The 18,786-nt window shown below is 34.6% G+C and overlaps 2 protein-coding genes across 3 annotated transcripts in view; one reads left to right on the forward strand and one right to left on the reverse strand.

Annotated features, from left to right (window-relative positions):
• LOC117108581 (dihydrolipoyl dehydrogenase, mitochondrial-like) lies at positions 1 to 8,497 on the reverse strand. Its single transcript, XM_033250651.1, has 12 exons — positions 8,344 to 8,497; positions 7,092 to 7,247; positions 6,663 to 6,798; positions 5,948 to 6,048; positions 5,087 to 5,233; positions 4,822 to 4,923; positions 4,232 to 4,320; positions 3,746 to 3,944; positions 3,163 to 3,233; positions 2,276 to 2,526; positions 1,750 to 1,916; positions 1 to 1,634 (listed from the first exon to the last, which is right to left on the reverse strand). Exons 1-12 carry the CDS (start codon positions 8,386 to 8,388, stop codon positions 1,566 to 1,568), a joined length of 1,533 nt encoding a protein of 510 aa, XP_033106542.1. The 5' UTR covers positions 8,389 to 8,497; the 3' UTR covers positions 1 to 1,565.
• The window catches only part of LOC117108578, a 16,522-nt gene continuing 5,011 nt past the window's right edge, over positions 7,276 to 18,786 (forward strand). Inside the window, exons 1-8 of one of the 2 annotated variants that reach the window (XM_033250641.1) lie at positions 7,276 to 7,367; positions 9,935 to 10,074; positions 13,073 to 13,296; positions 13,535 to 13,724; positions 14,249 to 14,395; positions 14,944 to 15,147; positions 16,288 to 16,410; positions 17,748 to 17,843. In XM_033250641.1, the coding sequence (XP_033106532.1) occupies positions 9,993 to 10,074; positions 13,073 to 13,296; positions 13,535 to 13,724; positions 14,249 to 14,395; positions 14,944 to 15,147; positions 16,288 to 16,410; positions 17,748 to 17,843 (1,066 nt within the window). In that variant the 5' untranslated portion in view covers positions 7,276 to 7,367; positions 9,935 to 9,992. Of the gene's footprint in view, positions 7,368 to 8,978; positions 9,050 to 9,934; positions 10,075 to 13,072; positions 13,297 to 13,534; positions 13,725 to 14,248; positions 14,396 to 14,943; positions 15,148 to 16,287; positions 16,411 to 17,747; positions 17,844 to 18,786 lie in introns of those variants that run through there. The other variant, XM_033250640.1, reaches the window with a different exon arrangement.

Below are 18,786 nucleotides of genomic sequence, written 5' to 3' on the forward strand. Positions count from 1 at the left end.
TGAAATTTGAAATTAATAGATTTATTTATCTGTAGAACAATGCTACAATTCAACATACAACATGGTACACCACATCTGCTATTATTTTTTTTATACGCTCAAGAACATCCAGGTCGTAAAGGAAGGTAGGTGACACACTCTTCAAACAGATGATCATAGAGTAGATTATGTAAAGAAGTTCCTGCCTTTTTCATATCCCATACCTCAATACTGTACGTTCATACTGTATGTGATGTTAATTAAAATAAATTAATTTGATACTAAAATAAATTAATTTTAATACTAATTTTTAATATTTATAAACCAAAAAATAAGAATTTTATTACTACTCCTTTGATAAACATATGCAATACTTCAATTATCAGCAACTCAAAATGCATCATTTTAATTGGTCTTTAAGAATTATGCCTATTGAACCCATACCTCAAACTATACAGTCTAAAAATATTTTAAGTTGTTTTAACCATTATGTAGTCTATAAAATTAGCTTTAGAATAGTTTGCATCTTTTTGGGTTAACCCATAAATCAACTAATATTGAGGCAAAACTTATATTATTGATTTTCTCAAAATAATAAATTTGCACCATTGTCAGGTTTAATAGCAACATGCCACATATGGAACTGAAGACTGGTACACACCATGTCGATGGTCGCTTTTAATGACAAATCCACTTGGACTGCATTGACAACCAGCAGACAGCATTGTGTCTACAAGCGTTCACATAGAGCGGAGATAGATTCATCGGTTGTTCAACTGTCAGCCGACACAATGTGTGCCTGGCTTGATAAAACAAATGGGAATGCTGAAGACAGAAAATGCAAGAGGGTCAGGGTCTGATGTAAATAGGGCTGGATGGATCCTAAAGTCTTCCTCTTCACCCTGAATACATCATTAGCAGATACATGTATATTTAAACAAAAAAACAAAAAAAAAACATGCACGGATGAACAGCAGTATGTGCCGTGGGCATCCTTCCTTTTTCATTAGGTAATGTGTAAAGTGTTTGTTTTTAGCTCTTTTCTTTTCACACTAATTTGTGTTTTGTCCCATGACAAGGTATTCATTGTTGAATAAAACGTTACGGAATAATTAAACATGAACGAACAAAACAAAGCTAAAAAACTTAATCTGTAGAGCAAGTAAAGTTATTATTTCAAAGTTATTAGATGCATATTGTTGGGATATTCACTGGAGTTGAAGTATATGAATAATAATGAACTTCGTGTAACACAGGGCACTCATTGCCGACGCGACTGTATGAAGAACGCGACATGACGACGTACACGTACCCAGATCGTTTTTCGTGACAATCCTTTCAGACTGCCACCGACAATCAGCAGACAGAGTCACGTCGTCTAGCGTTTACAGAGAGCGGGCTTGGATTTGTCCAGCGACAGCCGTAGTCGTACAACACAATGAATGCCCGACTTCAAATAAACATTCATATTGGGTATGCATATAGATTCAGTCTTGTTCTATAGAGCTGCTTCATAATATATAAATTCTACTATTCCCTATTAGATTTGGCAAACAAGCTAACAACTGTCCATACTAAGATATATTTTACACATTATTGATTGCTTTTCCACAAAACGCAGCAAGGTTCGCCTCCCTGAATGCCTCGGAACAAGTCTAGAAAAAAAGTTCAAGATACAAAATAAATAATAGTGCATTTATTCCAATTGCATTCATACAAAATAACCTTAATAAAATAAAAAATAAATTACAATATAACATGATTACTTACAGGGTGGGCGTGGCATACTCTCGCAATATCTTCGCATGATGCACCGTATTCCATTGCTAATGCTGCTTCGTTGATTAGCTCGCCAGCTCCTGATCCTATGATGTGAGCACCCAGCATACGGTCAGTTTCAGCATCCCCGATTACCTTGACCAAGCCATCAGTGTCAGCTGGATATAATCAAGGAATTCATTCAATTAATTTCAATTCAAATGTAAAAGCATTACACCCACATATTGCTGAACTGTAAGACATATTTGAAGTTCAAACAGTGAAATAGCACCCAGAGTGGCATGGCAAAGTTAGCAAAAACTGCTGTGTGCTGATATATGGTCATGATGTGCCTATATATGGTCAAGGTGTGATGTCATCATGACCATATTTAGCCATGTCACATGTTTTTGTCAAATAAGATTTGATAGTTTGGACAGCGCTTTAGATTTTACTACAGACAAATGTGAGAAAATTGAGTACATTTATTAAATGTCATCAGAAGATCTTGTATAAAAAATGGAAAAATTTCACTTACCATTTGTCTTTGCTCTGCTATTGGCTGAGAATGGGAACTTGCCGACCTTATATTTGATTCCTTCTTCCTTCAGTTGCTCTTCTGTCTTGCCCACCCACGCTACCTCAGGGTGAGTGTAAATGACGGAGGGTACACAGTTGTAGTCGATATGAACAGCGCCACCAGCTATGCCCTCTACACAGATAATGCCTTCATCTTCGGCCTTGTGGGCTAACATGGGCCCTTCAATGCAATCACCGATGGCAAATATGCTGCAAGTATATAAATTTTGCTGTTCATACAATACACAAACATATTAAATGAACTTGAGTTTTTAAAAATTCTTATAATAATATAATATAATAATGTAAACTACTACACAATCATCTTTTTCCACCAAAACTTGTGATTTTTGCTAGCATCATGTAATTTCAATAGTGTTGATACATAATGTATAACATGGGGAAAAATAATTTTAAAAATCTAAAATTTGTACTATCATGTTTTGACTAAAAAATGCAAAAAGTCTGGCTTAATGTATTATCTCACAGGGCTGCCTCATAAGACAAAGACATAGATAACAAGAAAGAAATTGGCTGTCCAATGGCAAAACAACGTAACTGCTGTTATATTTTTGTGCAGTTACATTGTTTTACCTTGAAATGGCCGAAATGAAGCCTATTACACAGCACATATATATATGCATACTTCATATATGCCCTGTAATAGGCTTGTAAATTTGATGACCTTTGACATACAAATGCGCAAGTTAAACTATGAGATGGTTTATACAACATGAGTCATTTTGAGGATTATGATCCTGAATCCGCTAGGATTGAACGCTGGACCAGAGGATGGAATGGGGAAGCTACCAAGACACAGCATGATTCAAGAACAGTTATTCTTACCTGGGAACTGAGGTTGCAAATCTAGAATCAACAGGTATCCTTCCCCTACTGTCTACAGATAATCCAACATCCTAAAACAAATAATGACAATCATTTTATTAAACTAATATATATATTAATTGAAAATGTATTTGGTTTTATTTATTTATTTTATTGTTTGTACAGAACTTATGACTGCATATGTTTTATGTCCATCCTGCAAGTGGTGATATATTACTATAGAGTACTACAGTGTTTCGTCATGATACCATGTGATACTACTCTATTGCTATCGGCGACATAAAATGAATTCAACCGGATGCCATTTTCTCCACTGACAAACCATTGATCGATTGATTGATTGAATTGGAAATAAATAAGATAAAATAAAAGAATTACAATTAATTCTCATCTATCAGCCAGTTATTTGGCTTTTTCTAAGATGGAGGATCTAATCCTCTACAAAGTTTCTATGGGAGGAATAGAGAGTGAATTTGTTTTTAGTTGCAAGATAAATTTTCACATCAATTGAACTAAGGACCATGAGACTGGAAAATAATAACCCTCACCATTTAGCTACAAGCTACTCTTTATCTTTACTCACCTCTAAGCCCAAGTTGCTTGTGTACGGCCGCCTTCCTACACATACTAACAGGGTATCACAGCTAATTTGTTCAGTCTTGCCACTCTTGACTGATTCTACGTTCACTTGTATACCATCTGCAGTTCTCTCAGCACTTGTTACCTTGGTCTCCATTTTGAATTTTATGCCTTGCTTCTTTAGTGTACGTTGGAAGTTCTTGCTGATGGAACATAAAGTAATTGATAGAAATTTATATTTTTTTAAGAAATCTCAAGAAACTAACTTACTTCTACTGTGATCACTAAATTAATTTCATTGTTGTCTGGTTTATTTATTCAAAGACATAAAAAACATAAACATATATAAAAACATTAGGACAGGTAGACAAATAAAAAAATCTGAAATTACAAGCAATAATTTATTAATTTAAAACATAACATACAATAAGCATCACAGATATCATAAATTTTAATGGCATATTTAAAAAAAAGGAAATAATTAACTTACGCGATCTCCATGTCTATTCCCAAACCACCAATATGCGATAGAAATTCAACTGCTGTAACATTTGCCCCTAAACGCTGCCAAACAGATCCCTAAAAAAGCAATTAAACAACATCAATATTATTATATTATTTCACAGTAAATATCTTCTATGATATGTAAATAAATGAAAATATGAATCAGCAACCTTCAAACTACCATTCCAATTGTGTTTGTTTTTGTAGGTAGCTTTGAACAGTAGGGTAAGAATGCTTTGATCTTTAGTTTATTCATAGCTATGTCACCTACTAGGGGTAATGTTTTGATTGGTCAAACACTTTTGGTACTTGTGCATATAAGCATGCAAATATGGATAATTTTTCATTTCTGATGATGACATAATTAATGTCGAAATATTGAATCCCGACACGATGGCGTGCATTTCGATACTTGAAGTATGTATTATACTATCGTGTTTGCCTAATGTGTTGAAATTGCTCCAGTGTGAGCAACACAAAAAATATGGATCGTTGCAGTAAATAAAATTAATTTGATTGCTTTTTGCTAAATTATAATTTAATATATACAGTATATATAGTACAAACTGTACCTACCAATTCCAAGCCTATGACACCACCTCCTATAAGAACCATTTCTTTAGGAACTTCTTTCAGGCTTAGAGCACCAGTTGAGGATACTACAGTCTCTTCATCGACCTAAGTATTTGGGAATACAAAACATCATGAAAACCAAGAAAATTGTGCACACCCATTCATACAATAACATAATTTTACACATATAACAATCACCTGAAAAAACAAAGTTGTTATAGTAAAGTTTTTTTTTTTACTCTGTAATGTACTGTGATGTAGAACATACCTCAATTCCTGGAAGGGGTGTAACTTCCGAGCCAGTTGCTATTAATATGTTCTTTGTTTTGACAACTTCTTTGATTTTTCCATCAGGATGCAGAACAGCGACCTCGTTGGGGCCAGTTATCTTGCCGTGACCCTCTAGCTTAGTAACCTGCAGAGAGAAAATTCATAAGATTTTTATATATCAACCAATCAATCAAAACACCATGTAATTTTCTTCTCTTTCTTGACAGTATCAATACAAACAATTAGACGATGATTAATATAGGAAATTACAATCGTAAAACAAGTGGTCATCTTATAAGCGCAACATCTAATTTTTAAATGTGTTGTATGTGCGAATAATCCGTAACACACAAATTTAATACTGAAATAAAGCTACTAACTTTCAGTATGGTCACCATATACGTTTGACGAGCCAGATATGCATGCCATACATGACGGTTGTTGTTAAATTTGTCAGTTAAGTTTTAATTAATGCTTTTTAAATGCTCATACAATGAAATCCATGAATTTACCAGGCTTAGCCCTTGTACTTCATCTTACATGCTCGACATAAAAAAATCGTCCAAAAATCTTCTCAAACTCAAGGGAGGTCTTACACGCTGATTGCCTTATATGCAAGAATATATGGTAGAAAAAAAGAGAAAAGATAGAGTATAAGACTCAAGCCCAGCTGACCTCAATTTGACACAACTTGAATGTATGTAATTTCTAATATAAAAGTTGTACAAACCACTACTAAGTGTATTAGCACCACAAAATATATTTATAGGCTAACAATGCAGTACCTTACCACAGGTAATAGTAGGCAGGCAATAAAGCTGAATATATAAAAATGGAGAAGTAGAATGAAAATTGTCACCTTATTTTGTTTGAAGAGATAATCTATGCCAGATGTGAGGGCCTTCACTGCTCCAGCTTTTTGTGCCATCATGTTTTCTAAGTTCAAAGACACTTCTCCAACTAGTAATAAAAAAACAAGAAATTTTAGTATACTTTCACATTTCCCCCATGTTTATGATTCAAACTTTTTTCTTGCTCATTTTGAAAATAAATGGAGCAGCCATAGTATTCACTTTAAAAACAACTATCTGTTGCTGTTGTTTATTTGTTATATAACATCTTACCCTTTTACAAAGGCCAGCCAATAATGGCTTATGAGAGACTTAAACTACATAGTATAGTAAGTAGAGCATGGAATAGGATGTACATGAGGACATACAGACATGAATGTTTAAATATGTGCCGCACTGCCGGTACTAAATTGGTTGAAATTTGATATACTTTTTTAGATTAAAAAAAAAAATTTATATGTGCCATAATGTCTTTCAACAAAAATTTTTTCTAAAAATCTGAATGCAAATTTAGAAACGTAGCAAATGTATAAATTTCTGGTTTTGCTGTTAAGTTGGAAAATAATATGTATGTGAGGAGACTAAGCAACATGTACATTAATATGGATAAAGAAACAAATTTGTAGAGACAAACAGATAAAGCTCATGAAGCCTGTTATATGATAGAAAGAATAGTACTGTAGACTTACGATAATAGATTAATAACACTATTTAATTCCTTACCTTCTATACCCCTGCTTTTGAAGTCTGATTGTGCCATGTGGTAATAGTAAGAATTGTTGAGTAATGCCTTCGATGGGATGCAGCCAACATTCAAACAGGTTCCTCCAAGAGTAGCATTCTTTTCAATACAAACAGTCTGATAGGAAAAAAATATATATATTGTATTGTTATTGTTATTGTTGATTTTGTGTTTCCATGTATTATCAGGCAAAAATTCATCTTATTTTACAAAGATCTCATTTAACCAGATCTCCGGGAAAGGGCTTCTTCCAACTTAGGACTCCTGAGGAAGATGCATCATATATATCCTGCCATTCCATTACAGATCATGGTGGATTAAGTGGATAAAAGGGGCCTGTACTAGGCCTACAGCCAAAAAGATGGATGACAAAGATAAATGATATCTTAATATACGATATGTTTGCCTACCTTCAATCCAAGCTGAGCAGCCTTGATTGCTGCAACATAGCCTCCAGGCCCAGAGCCTATAACCACCAGATCGGTGTCACCATTCCCATTGGAGTAACTTCTGTAGCTTGTTATGCATTGTATGTTTGATTTACCAAAGTGCCGCAGACTGTGGAGCTGTGAACAACAAAATTATGAATAAATTGAATATCCTTTTATTCAGGGATCAAGAGGCAGATGGCATAGGTGTATTGGTACTGTATACTGGTCAACTGTATAATTTGCCTAATTAAAGAGGTACGTAAATAGACAAAAGTACTACTTAAATTTATCATAGGCCTAGATTAGACTTCTAAGTTCTAAATAAATAGGTATACACATTGTCTAACATCCAAGACAATGACTTTTCCATCAGGATCTTTGGTTACATTGTGCCTAGACAACTCAGACTTGTAAGATTACTGATAAATTGCTGTGAAAACCAAGAAAAGTTGACCATAAATCATTCCTATCCAGTTTGTTTGAAATTCCATAGCTGTTACTGTATAATGCTGTACTGTACCTGCAATTTAAGCAACATAGTTTGCACTCAAGAAAAATTATTAAGTGCTACCAATTTTTTTTTATTTACTAGATTTTTGAAGACATAGCCCTAGGCCTAGTTGCAGAAATGCATTTTACTATGTTGAGAACTCTGGTAATAAATCCATGGTGACAGGCCCAGCCCAAGAGAAATCCTACTAACTGTACTAGCCTACTGTAGGGCCTAGGACTAGACCTGATTTACTGGGCACTGTATGTGAGTAAAAATAAGTCAAATAAATTCATTCATGCAATCAATTTATAATAAGTAGTTGAGTGAGGGCACGAATCGAGGATCTAGGCCTAGAGACCTAGGGCTAATGACAAACTTGATTTGTTTATCACTTCTTCCTTTAAGTTTATTTTTTTTAAAGATCTAAGATGCTATAGTGTATTTAGCGGCGCAAAATATATTTTAGGTAAAGGCCTAGGCCTCTAGACCTAATCGCTAGCGGCATGCAGACAGGGCCCGTCACACCATCCTCCCCTTCGCTGTCTAACTCAGCCGCCCTAGGCCAGGGGCCGGGCTAGGCTAACTAATAAAGCCTGGCTAGGCCTAGCTAGCCTTAGGGCACAGCATTGAAATAATAACGTTGCATGATTTGTAATAATCAAGTAAAACATTCCAGAACGTTATCGTATTTTCATATATAGCCTAGGTCTAGATTCTAAGCTTGGAGGAGCAACTTACTCTTGAAACTTTACTGGACAACCGGTAAATGCTAATGCCCGACATCTTTTTTTGGAACGATCTTAGCTATCCTCGGAGTCCTAGTTCGACCGACAGTTTTGCTGCGTTGACAACCGGGCGTTGACGTAAGTTGACGCACATTACAATAACTGTTGACGCAAATTTGCATATATGTTGACGCGAATGAGCATAGGTTGACGCGATGTAAAGCATATTGTCGGTTCGGTCCGCTGGTATTACACGATATTACATTACAAGCGCATGCGTATATGGAAGAAGATCCTGGATGGCAACATAGAGCATAGAGATATTGATATTTGATATTTATTAGGAATCACCTTTGAATCAGTGGCACTTACTCGTTTCCGAGTGGTGCATCCATATATATAAATACAAAACAAGAACCTTAACTACAGAAAGTCAAATACATTAATAAAATTCGAAAGAACTTAAAGCATAACAATATAATAAGAATAGCTCTATGGATGGCAAACAAATATTTTAACTATAGAGGGGGCACAACATTTTCTTCCACCTTCCTTTGCTCTCCCGTGCTTATCTGTTTATTAAGCAATCATCCACTGTTATTAATACGATGATGCTGACAAAGTTGTTAAAATCGATTTGTGAGATGAGAAAGATGTTCATTATTAAAATTGACACCCGGGGGAACAGTTGCGTTCAAAAATGGTCTACTGATTGTAAGGTAGGAAGTTAATAATGGTAGATATAATAATGAAAATTTTTGTAATTATTATATTTCTTTTCGGTATTTTAGGAGGTATATTCATATTATTAAACATTAATATTGTATTAGGCTGATAAATACTAAAATCTATGCTAGAAAATATAAATATAATGTGAAAAGTAAGGTATACTGACTTAATGTAAATCATAGCTTTAATAGGTGTTTCAGAGACATGAGTAGGCCTAATGGCATAGAGATATTTCTAATATATATACATAACTATATTTTAATTAAGAGAAAGTACAAAATTTTGTTTTGGTGTATAGGCTGCATTTGTTTCTTCCATATATCTAGTCTCTCTATTTTGAATAGCTATTCGAGTAAACGCCCAGGGCGTTTATTGTTTAGGGTTTTTGAGGGGGAATTTATTGGAGGGAGGCGTTTATTTTTGTAGTGTATACGTATATACTCAAATAAACGCCCCTTAATTTCACTGTAAATGTGGAACAACAACATATAATTACCGTCAAAATGTGTTATTGTTGATCATAAAGACTTAGGCCTATTGATCCCAACCAGGTTAGAAAAAGTGAAATTATACTGGAGTAGAATATTAATAGGATGTTTTGAGAATGATGTTGCTTCCATTATTTTTGGTTTAGGCAGGTATTTATGTGGGGGCGTTTTATTCGAGGAAAAAATTAACGGCCCCGGAGCGTTTATTTGTGGGAGGCGTTATTCCAAATGAGGCTCTAGAGGGAAAGTTTACTCGAATTAATACTGTAATTCAAATGAAATGTATATGCCTATGTTATGCTCCGTACATATCTTATTTCATTTGCCGTAAAATTTACCTAAATTCTAATATAAACATAATGTATTTTATTCAATTAATTCTTTCAGATTGATTTAATAACTTTGAAAGCTTTCTTATTCTTGACATGACGAGCAGAATCGGACAATGTATGCAGCGAGCCTGGAGATCGCAAAGTTATATTTATTGTCGTCCCTGCTAAGCTTGTGGAGTGGTTCAGTTGCCTTTGGTATGCCTCTTCATAATACACTCTTTGCTACTTGAGTAGGTCTATTCATCCAAAATTGCTTTATGGCAATACTGGAGTACTGCTTGATGGGGGTGTTGCCAGACCCTTATTGAGTGTGGCTAATGATTATACTACGTTAGCGTCTTCATACTTTAGTAGGCCTACTAGTATTGAGTATGGCTAAGTACCACTAGGGTTCCTCTAGCAAAAGTATAGAGAGGTGGTGCCAGTGGCCCCCCCCCCCCCACCCGGGGAGAAAGACACACTTCGTCGGGGAGAAGAAAACAATTATATATTTCTTTTTAAATATTAGTAGACTATAAAATCGTTTAAATAAGCCTTTGAAACCCTTAAATTCTTATTCTTCCTAGAGATTTTGAGCGACGCCCGTTCTCGTGGGGGAGGAGTCGCTCCTCCCCCTGTCGGGGAAATCGGGTCCTTGTCGGACAAATCCTGGCGCCGCCCCTGAAAGTATCCTACTTGAGCAGACATCTCTCTGAGCATTAGGCTATTGACTGAGTGCTCAAATACAGATCGCTTGGTGAATAGCACATGAGTACTTAGATTGACTTATAAAAAAATAAAAACAAATTTCTCTTATTTAATTGATGCAAATATTAAAATTAAATATATGATAATTTATTATCTAATTTTATGAAGAGTTACTTCATGTTCAGCTGCATGCTGTTGACACCATTGTGCATTGATCATCTCCGTAAACTGTGACCATCCTTAAAATCTGAATGTAGCCTACTGGAATAGCTACAATATTCAGGAAAAGATCAATTGTATTGACCTAGCCAAGTTGTTATTATAACAACTGTTTGTGTAACACGCTACGATTAAGAACACACTCAACAAAAATCGCTGGGGATGTGAAATCTAATATCTAAAGCAATCTGGAAGCGGATTGTATATTAATATTGGGGGAATAATGTACGCGCTGTCTAATCAATAGAGACAAGTACTAAATAAACAAAAGAAAATGAAGCAATTAAAAATATGTATTAGTAAATAATAGACGAACGAAGCCGTTATATATAGAGATAAAGGGATGCGTTATTAATGTTGACTATAATTTGTTTACAAGGATACCATTTAATTCCTTTAAAGGGAGTACTTTATTCTTTCATATTTTTCTATTGCGGGTATGTTAGGTTGCAGTCTCGCATACATGTAATTTTCGTAAACCCACATTCATCCACTCATGAAAATGTAATCATCCTGACCTATCCGACTGGCTCAGCAATTTTGGAGATAAAGACTTCATGCATGGATGAGCATTAAATCGTTTATTCATACTAGAATATCTGTTAAATGAAGCATCCAGGGTACCCCGCCTTGTGATTGGTTTTGCATGCTAAATATTAGCACATGCAAACATATAATAATGACGATGAAGAATGATAATGATGATTATGATGATGGGTGATAATGATAGCCTATTGCAAATGCTAATGTTTGCTGATGATCATAATGCTGATAATGATAATCGTAATAAAAATAATGATAATAATTATGATACTTCTTAATAAGATCACAACCGATTTCAAGCTGACCATTATGCCTAACTGTTAAGTTAAATTAAAATAAAAAAAATCGATACAAACATGTTTTGCAGTACAACTGCCATCCTCAAATGTAACAATGCTTTAGGCAAATCCTATTATTTACTAAATAAATAATAACTTCAAGTCGGAATGGACAATGCGATGAATTTCATGATAAATAAGCGAACTGAAGCGTGTGAAAGAACGGCACGAATAAAGATAAAGAAATAAATAAGAACAAAATTGGGGGCGGAACATTTAAGTTAAAAGAATTGAACCTTACAAAAAAAATGTATGAATAAAGATGAGTGAATGAATTGAAACGAAAAAGTTAAATTTACATGTAATTTTCTATGATATTGGGTAGAACTGATCGATAATAAACCACGCACAATGAATGTAAACTTAATGCTTGCTTTCGGCGATGAACAATTATGATGTTGTTATTATTCTGGCCGTCGTTCACATTATTAACGTGTTGTTCATATAACATTTTATGTCAATACAAATGTTTTGATGTGTCACCAGAAGGATTGCCAAAAGCAAGTCAGTCTCTTACAATGTAAGCCTAAGTGACAGTTCCTTCCACCTGACAAAACATGAGACAATACACAAGACATAATCCTACATGTACTGACAAGAATCGATCATGCATGTACAAAACATTGTGGGTAAGGACATGAGTGGTGGATATTAGTTTGAGAAATAACAATATTGACGTCACCTTCAAGGTGTGGAATCACTTAAATATCTCTCAGAAATGCATCAGTGTTATTGATCTTGGTCAAATCACATTATTGTCAGATGGCTAACCGTGGGCCTAGTTTTACATAATGTAAGCAATGTCTAAAGGTACAATCGCCCCGGTGCATAACATTAACTCATGCTCTTTATCTAAATTTTTATTTATAGTAGATTAGATTAGATTAAATAATTATATGGGTAAGTTTTAGGTTTTTAGCACCTTTAAACTCTCCGAAAGTTATCCAAGCGCTTCACATATGGACATATGGACAGAGATAATATTTTCTAGAAGAGTACCGGTATTCCATTCTTGTGCAATTCTTTGAGAGAAAGAGTATTTTCTACGTAAGCAAACCATATTTTTTAGCTCGATGAGAATCTGTAGAAACACTCGACCGATTGATTAATAGATCGTTTTTAACACTACTACCTCTATTATACTGCCCCCATGATGCTGATTGATTAATATTTGATTGATTAATAGAATCTAAAAAAAAACAACAATTAATTAATCAACTTAATCAATCAGGCTAGTGTTTCTAGAGCTCGTCATGAGGGCAGTATAATAGAGGCAGATAGTTCTACTGCCTCTATTATACTGTACTGTCCTCATCGGAGCTTTAGAGACTCCGAGAACTTGTTTTTATTAAGATTGCAATTAGGCCTATTGTTACGGTATTATTATTTTTTCTTTTAATCTATAGAGTGTCAGCAGTACACATCGAAGTTTCGGTCCGGAATCACGGAGTACATCTCTTCACCAAAATTTCCACTTCCTCGACCGGCCGGGAACTATGTGTGTGAATATATCCTTAATCCCAGGAAGTTTTCCGTCAGGATTGTATTCTCAGACTTCTTTTTATATGGATCGTCTGTACAGGAGTCATTGATGCCAGATTGTCTCCTAGGTGATGGAGATTATATAAAAGTAAATCGATTTAAAAATTAATGAAGCAAATTAAAAATAATTATGAGTAATTAAATGTTTAATTATAGAATAATCGATTGTTTTGTAGCAAATTTTAGCACCACAATTTGCCCATTCTTTATTGTTTACACACCCTGTACTACACCACCCACGCCCTCCCCTCCCCCACACACACAAAACCCAGAGACTAACTAATACAACCATTTATTATGCATTAAAAATATTTGGATATTAACAGATACTTATTGGTAATGACGTAGTTGGAACATACTGCGCTGCCTCTAAATCCCGTCCACCACCAATTGCTGCAACAGACCAAAAGTTTACTCTTAGATATGTGGTCCGGTCAAACACAACTACGAGCCGACCAGGGTTTCATGCAACCTATGAATTTAACAAGGACCCTAACTGGCTCGATAAACCAAAAGGTGAGGCATAGATATTTCTTATTTATTATATTATTTTTGTTTATGGAATAGTCTCTACCTCTCTGAGAATATTGTAATAAAGAAAGGAAAAGAAAAATGAAAAGAAAAAGAAAGGGAGAAAAAAACCAAAAAGCAAGCCATTGTCTCCAGTTCTGAAATATAGGAAGTATTTGGGACACCCATGTTGTATACGGAACATTTTAAAGTTTGATACATTTTATTGATTGTTATACATCTAAAAGTGCATCTGAAATATCACTATGACTCTGGATTTAGCTAGAGAAATGACTTAATGCAGGAGATTCTGGCTGCCGCACTGAGCCATAACAGCAGTTTAATACACAAGCTAGCAACAAAGCTAATATGTTGCCTGTAAGGTTTTTACTACATCCATTCGTTCGTTCGCGTGTTCGTCTGTATGGGGAAAAATACAGAGTAGTCGAAAATGCGTTTAACAAATTATAACATTTCTATTGTAGAAATGAATACGTAATGATTTGCGCTTGTTTATTCTTTGCTTGTAGTCTTTTCGGAGTACATTCTTTCCAATGGAGATGGGCACTCAGAGATGACGCTCATGGGTCCTGGTATCTTCGATATCCTGCTTCTTATACAATCTTCGAATTTCGTTCATTTTGTTTTCGATGCAACAAACAATATATCAAGTATAGGTAAGTCATTTTTTTTTTGCATAAGTGATCTAAAGGTTTAAAAATATTTAGGAGGGACAGAGTGAAAACGAGAGACCAGGTCAAAAGGTGGGGTCAATATAGACGGAGTTAAAAGAGGGAAAGAGCCAAAATGAATGTTTTTAATGGTGCAAATTATTAGCTGTCAATGCAGTGGCAAACTAGGCCTACTTTGCCGCATTAGACCATAACCAGGATTCAGGGGGAGGGAGGAGGGGGTCGTGAGGTCTTACGAGAGCCAGAGGTCCAGCGGTGTCAGACATCCGTGGTGGAATACAAACAGGCTTTACTAGGGTTCAGAACGTGAAGCAAGAGAACCTGAAGCATTGTAGCAAATGGTAAATTTCAGCATCATCATCAATGAATATTTGATTCAATAGAATGATTTTGTTTTCACAGAGTGGGGTTCACTCAAAATGTGGATCTGGCCGAAACCACATGAACCCCCTGAATATAAACGTATAGGCCTATATGAAACTATGTAAATCTAAAATGCGCGACATTAAATTACAATTTTTTTTTCAATTCAGATGTGTTGTCAGAAGAGGGTATAATATTATATGGTGGATCTACAAGCAATTCGTTAATTTTAGATCGTAGAACTAGCTTGGATGCATTTGATTTAACCTCACCAGATACAACTATGACAGTGACTATGAACTTAAAGCTTAATAATTACCAAGCCGTCAGCCTTCAATTTGTCTATGCATTTTGTACAAAAACCGCTAAATCAGGTAAAAACACATCTGTTTAGAGATGAGTGAAGGGTGGAGAAGGCATGGTATTTTTTTTGCTGCGAAAGAGATGTAGGTAGGAGACATGGGTGATAAAGTATATAGTAGTGGAGGACGAGATGGATGAAAAATAGGGAAAAGTGTGTAAACAAAACATGGGAATTTTACGTTTTATCAATGGTAGTTTAGTAACTCGCACGTGTTATTATTATTACTACGTCGTCAGAAGAAGAAATACACTGATACAAAGTATTCGTGGAAGAGCAAGGTTTTATTAAAGCCATGTTCCAGGGGAAAGCATTATTTTTTTATATGTTGTACAACTGATTTTTCTAAAACACAAAAAGGATTATTTGACGAAAAACTCGAAAGCGATTAATGAGATACAGATTTTTGAATATTGAAACCATCCCTTTTTCAACTTTTTTCACCAGTTTTTAAATATTCAAAAAATTGTCTTAGAAAAATCGCTTATACAAAATATCAAAATTTTTTTCTATCCGGAGTCTGGCATTATTAAGTATTGAGAATATGTCAGCCATGACATCGCACTGACACGGTGTTGAAAATGATCTTTACAACTTTTATTATTTGAATATTATTTTATTATAAAAACATTAAGATTTAAACATTAATTAACATAAAATGTAACTAATGTACATGCTACAGAAGAATACTGCAGGAGGTTGATATTAAAATATAGGTCATCAGTATTCCAGTTGTAGAATGTATAAGATCGAACAGTAACTGATGTAGTTTTATAAAGTTTGAAGTAATAGCTCAAAAAAGAAATAAGAAAAGAAGGGGAGATATGAAGGTCAAATTATTGATGAATATAAGAAATAGGCCTACCCAGGGGTGAATCCAGTTTTTCCCCAGGATGCGAAGCGGCAATTGTGGACCCATGGTTTGATGGGTAAGATTTGGGTGATCCCATACCTATTGTGGGGGTCTGGGGATACATGAAGCTTAAAATGTTTAACCTTAATCTGAATATTACAATCGGTTCGATTTTTTGGCGGAGAAAGTCCCCCTTTACTGCCCCTTGGACCCCCACTGGTACTACAGACTGGTGACATTAAGCAAAAGTATAATTTGTAACTAACAGTAGAGTTGAATATAGATGTTTTGTCTTTTTAGTCGGTGGCTCTTGTCCTAGTAACTACTTTCCGTGCGAAAGAGGATTTTACTGTATACCTTCTAGATTGCTGTGTGATTCTTTTGGTCATTGTCCAGATAATTCTGATGAGAAATATTGTAATGGTAAGTTTCTACAATTGTATATTTTTTCTTCAATTAAAAAATAGCTGAGCCGTAATTAACAGTGGAAAATTGGAGTACTTTAAACACTATAGTATTATTTGACAAAGTACCAGCTTCCGAGCACAAATTGCTCTTTCAGGTGAAAATAGTAATAATAACAATGAACCTTTCTGGAATGTCAATCAAACCGACTGGCCAATCAAAACAGGTCCAGGGATACGCGCGTGTCCCACAAACCCACGTGTGTGCGTTATTATATACAATAAGGAGATTTCGCAAAATAACGAAAACCATTTCACTTTTATTCATATAAAAAAACATAAATATAAAAACATCAATAAAAAAAGCGGTCACAAGTCGTGGCTCGAAAACCAAATTGCATGTGAGCCTTACAATTTCGTAAATAATTAAGATAATATATACAAAATTTAATTATAAAAATAAATACAAGAATTGAGACAATAAATACAGAAATTGATAATGAATATAATAATTGAGACAATAAAATAAGAAAAATCGATGAGAAAAGATAACGAATACGTCATTATCATTATCGCCATTCGTGTCTCAAACATTCTTGACAATACACTGTACGAGCTGAGTATGATCCTTGATTCATGCACAAGACATAAATCGCCTACGCTGTGACAGATATGGTACTCTAGCGGAAGGATTGTAAAAAAAATTGATGACGTAACCGTATTCGTTATCGTTTACGTAAGCTTGCGAAAACTCCCTACTGTCGGAGATTAGTGGAAAGGTCGATTAGGCCTATTATGCTCGAATAGGCGCCGCACCAAACGTGATTTTGTTTCGTTAAGCGCCGCTCGCTCTCTAATAAGCGCCGAGTATCGAGAGTATATAATCGAGAGTATATAATATTACGTGTGTGTAATGAAACAGGCATTTAAATACAGTGTATACAGTGTTTGAATGAATAAATAACACAATGAAGCAGTATTTCTTTATAAACGTTTGTTTAGGATGATAGGACCTATGATAGGCTTACTGAACTACGGGAATACGTGAAATAGTTAACATGAACGGGCATGGAAAGCGCTCTCGAATAAGCGCCGCACTGAAGCCTCCGAAAAATGTATAAGCGCCGCGGCGCTTATTCGAGCATTTACGGTTTATATCTCGCATGAGTCATCTGAAGAAGAGTACTGTATGCTCAAAAGTTTGCGTCATGTCAAAAGAAAAATGAATCTTTAGTACTTCCGGTACTATTTCCAGTGCTTTATTCTCTTTATACTGTTTAAATGTCGTTTTGGGATTTTTTTTTTCAATTTTTACACGTAATTTTAATTGTTCTCTTCTATTTATATTTCCTACAGAGCCTTGTTTTCAATGTCGTAACGGAGGTTTGTGTAACCAAAAGACGGGGATATGCCAATGTTTTGATAATTTTTACGGTAGCCAGTGTCATTTCTGTAAGTTGTCTACAAATAAAAAATCAATGCATTATTAACGAATGTAATATTAAAATGATTTCAGTTAATTATTTAATCATTAATCAGTTAATCAATTAGCAACCAAAAAATAAGGCAGTTACTCAAACAATTAATCAGTCAGTCAGTCAATTATCAGATACAATCAATAAACTAAGTAATCAATATAACTTTAATTAACCCATCATTATTTCAACTAATCTTTTTTAAGTATTTTGTAAATAAATCAATAAGCCCACATTCAATCAACCAATCAATCAACCAACCAACAGATCAATCTTTTGATGAAGAACTGTGACGTCTCAATGAGCAATGTAATTGGTTGATTATTCAATCATCAACTATCTAACCCATCATATCAATCAATATCGATATTTCTTTTTCAAGCTTTTTACCTTATTTTAATAATTTTTTTAACAGTTTTTATTCTTTTTTTTTACACATTACTAATTCTTAGAAAATAATCCAAATTGATGTTTCTTTAGCAATGTATAAATTTTACATGTTCTTTAACCTTCTCGATCTCTTTTTAATGTTAAACTGTTACATAATCGAACAAGTCTTTTGTAAATTTTATACTGTATGTTTATATGTAGTTGTAGTGTATTTATGTATATATTCGAACCTGCAACCTGTCGCTGACAAGGCGAGCGTCATAACCACTAGACCACGAAAGCTTCATGATATGAAGTATATCATAATACCCGTCGGGAACATTGTATTACACAATGCTATGCCTCAAGAGGGCGTTTGGCCAGATAAATCTGGAAATACGGCTAGAAATACTGTCGTATATTATATATGATGTTAAAGAAAGTCAGCCGTTAACACTGTTGAATAAATATAAAATAAATCGTCAAAGGTACATATACAGTGTTTGATAAGGACATGATGGAACATCGTAGGCTACCCTGTAGCTTTTCAA

Source organism: Anneissia japonica, unplaced genomic scaffold, assembly GCF_011630105.1.
Source record: "Anneissia japonica isolate Jap-2015-1 unplaced genomic scaffold, ASM1163010v1 scaffold287727_len1644234_cov201, whole genome shotgun sequence".
Classification (NCBI taxonomy): Eukaryota; Metazoa; Echinodermata; class Crinoidea; order Comatulida; family Comatulidae; genus Anneissia; species Anneissia japonica.

Bases quoted from the DNA above. Each gene is read 5' to 3' on its own strand.
- LOC117108581 (XM_033250651.1), bottom strand. From the start codon at position 8,388: ATGTCGGGCATTAGCATTTACCGGTTGTCCAGTAAAGTTTCAAGA. The intron at 2,527-3,162 runs GTAAGAATAACT...ATATACTTGCAG, and splicing joins TTTGCAACCTCAGTTCCCAG to CATATTTGCCATCGGTGATT. The intron at 1,917-2,275 runs GTAAGTGAAATT...GATTATATCCAG, and splicing joins TAGCAGAGCAAAGACAAATG to CTGACACTGATGGCTTGGTC.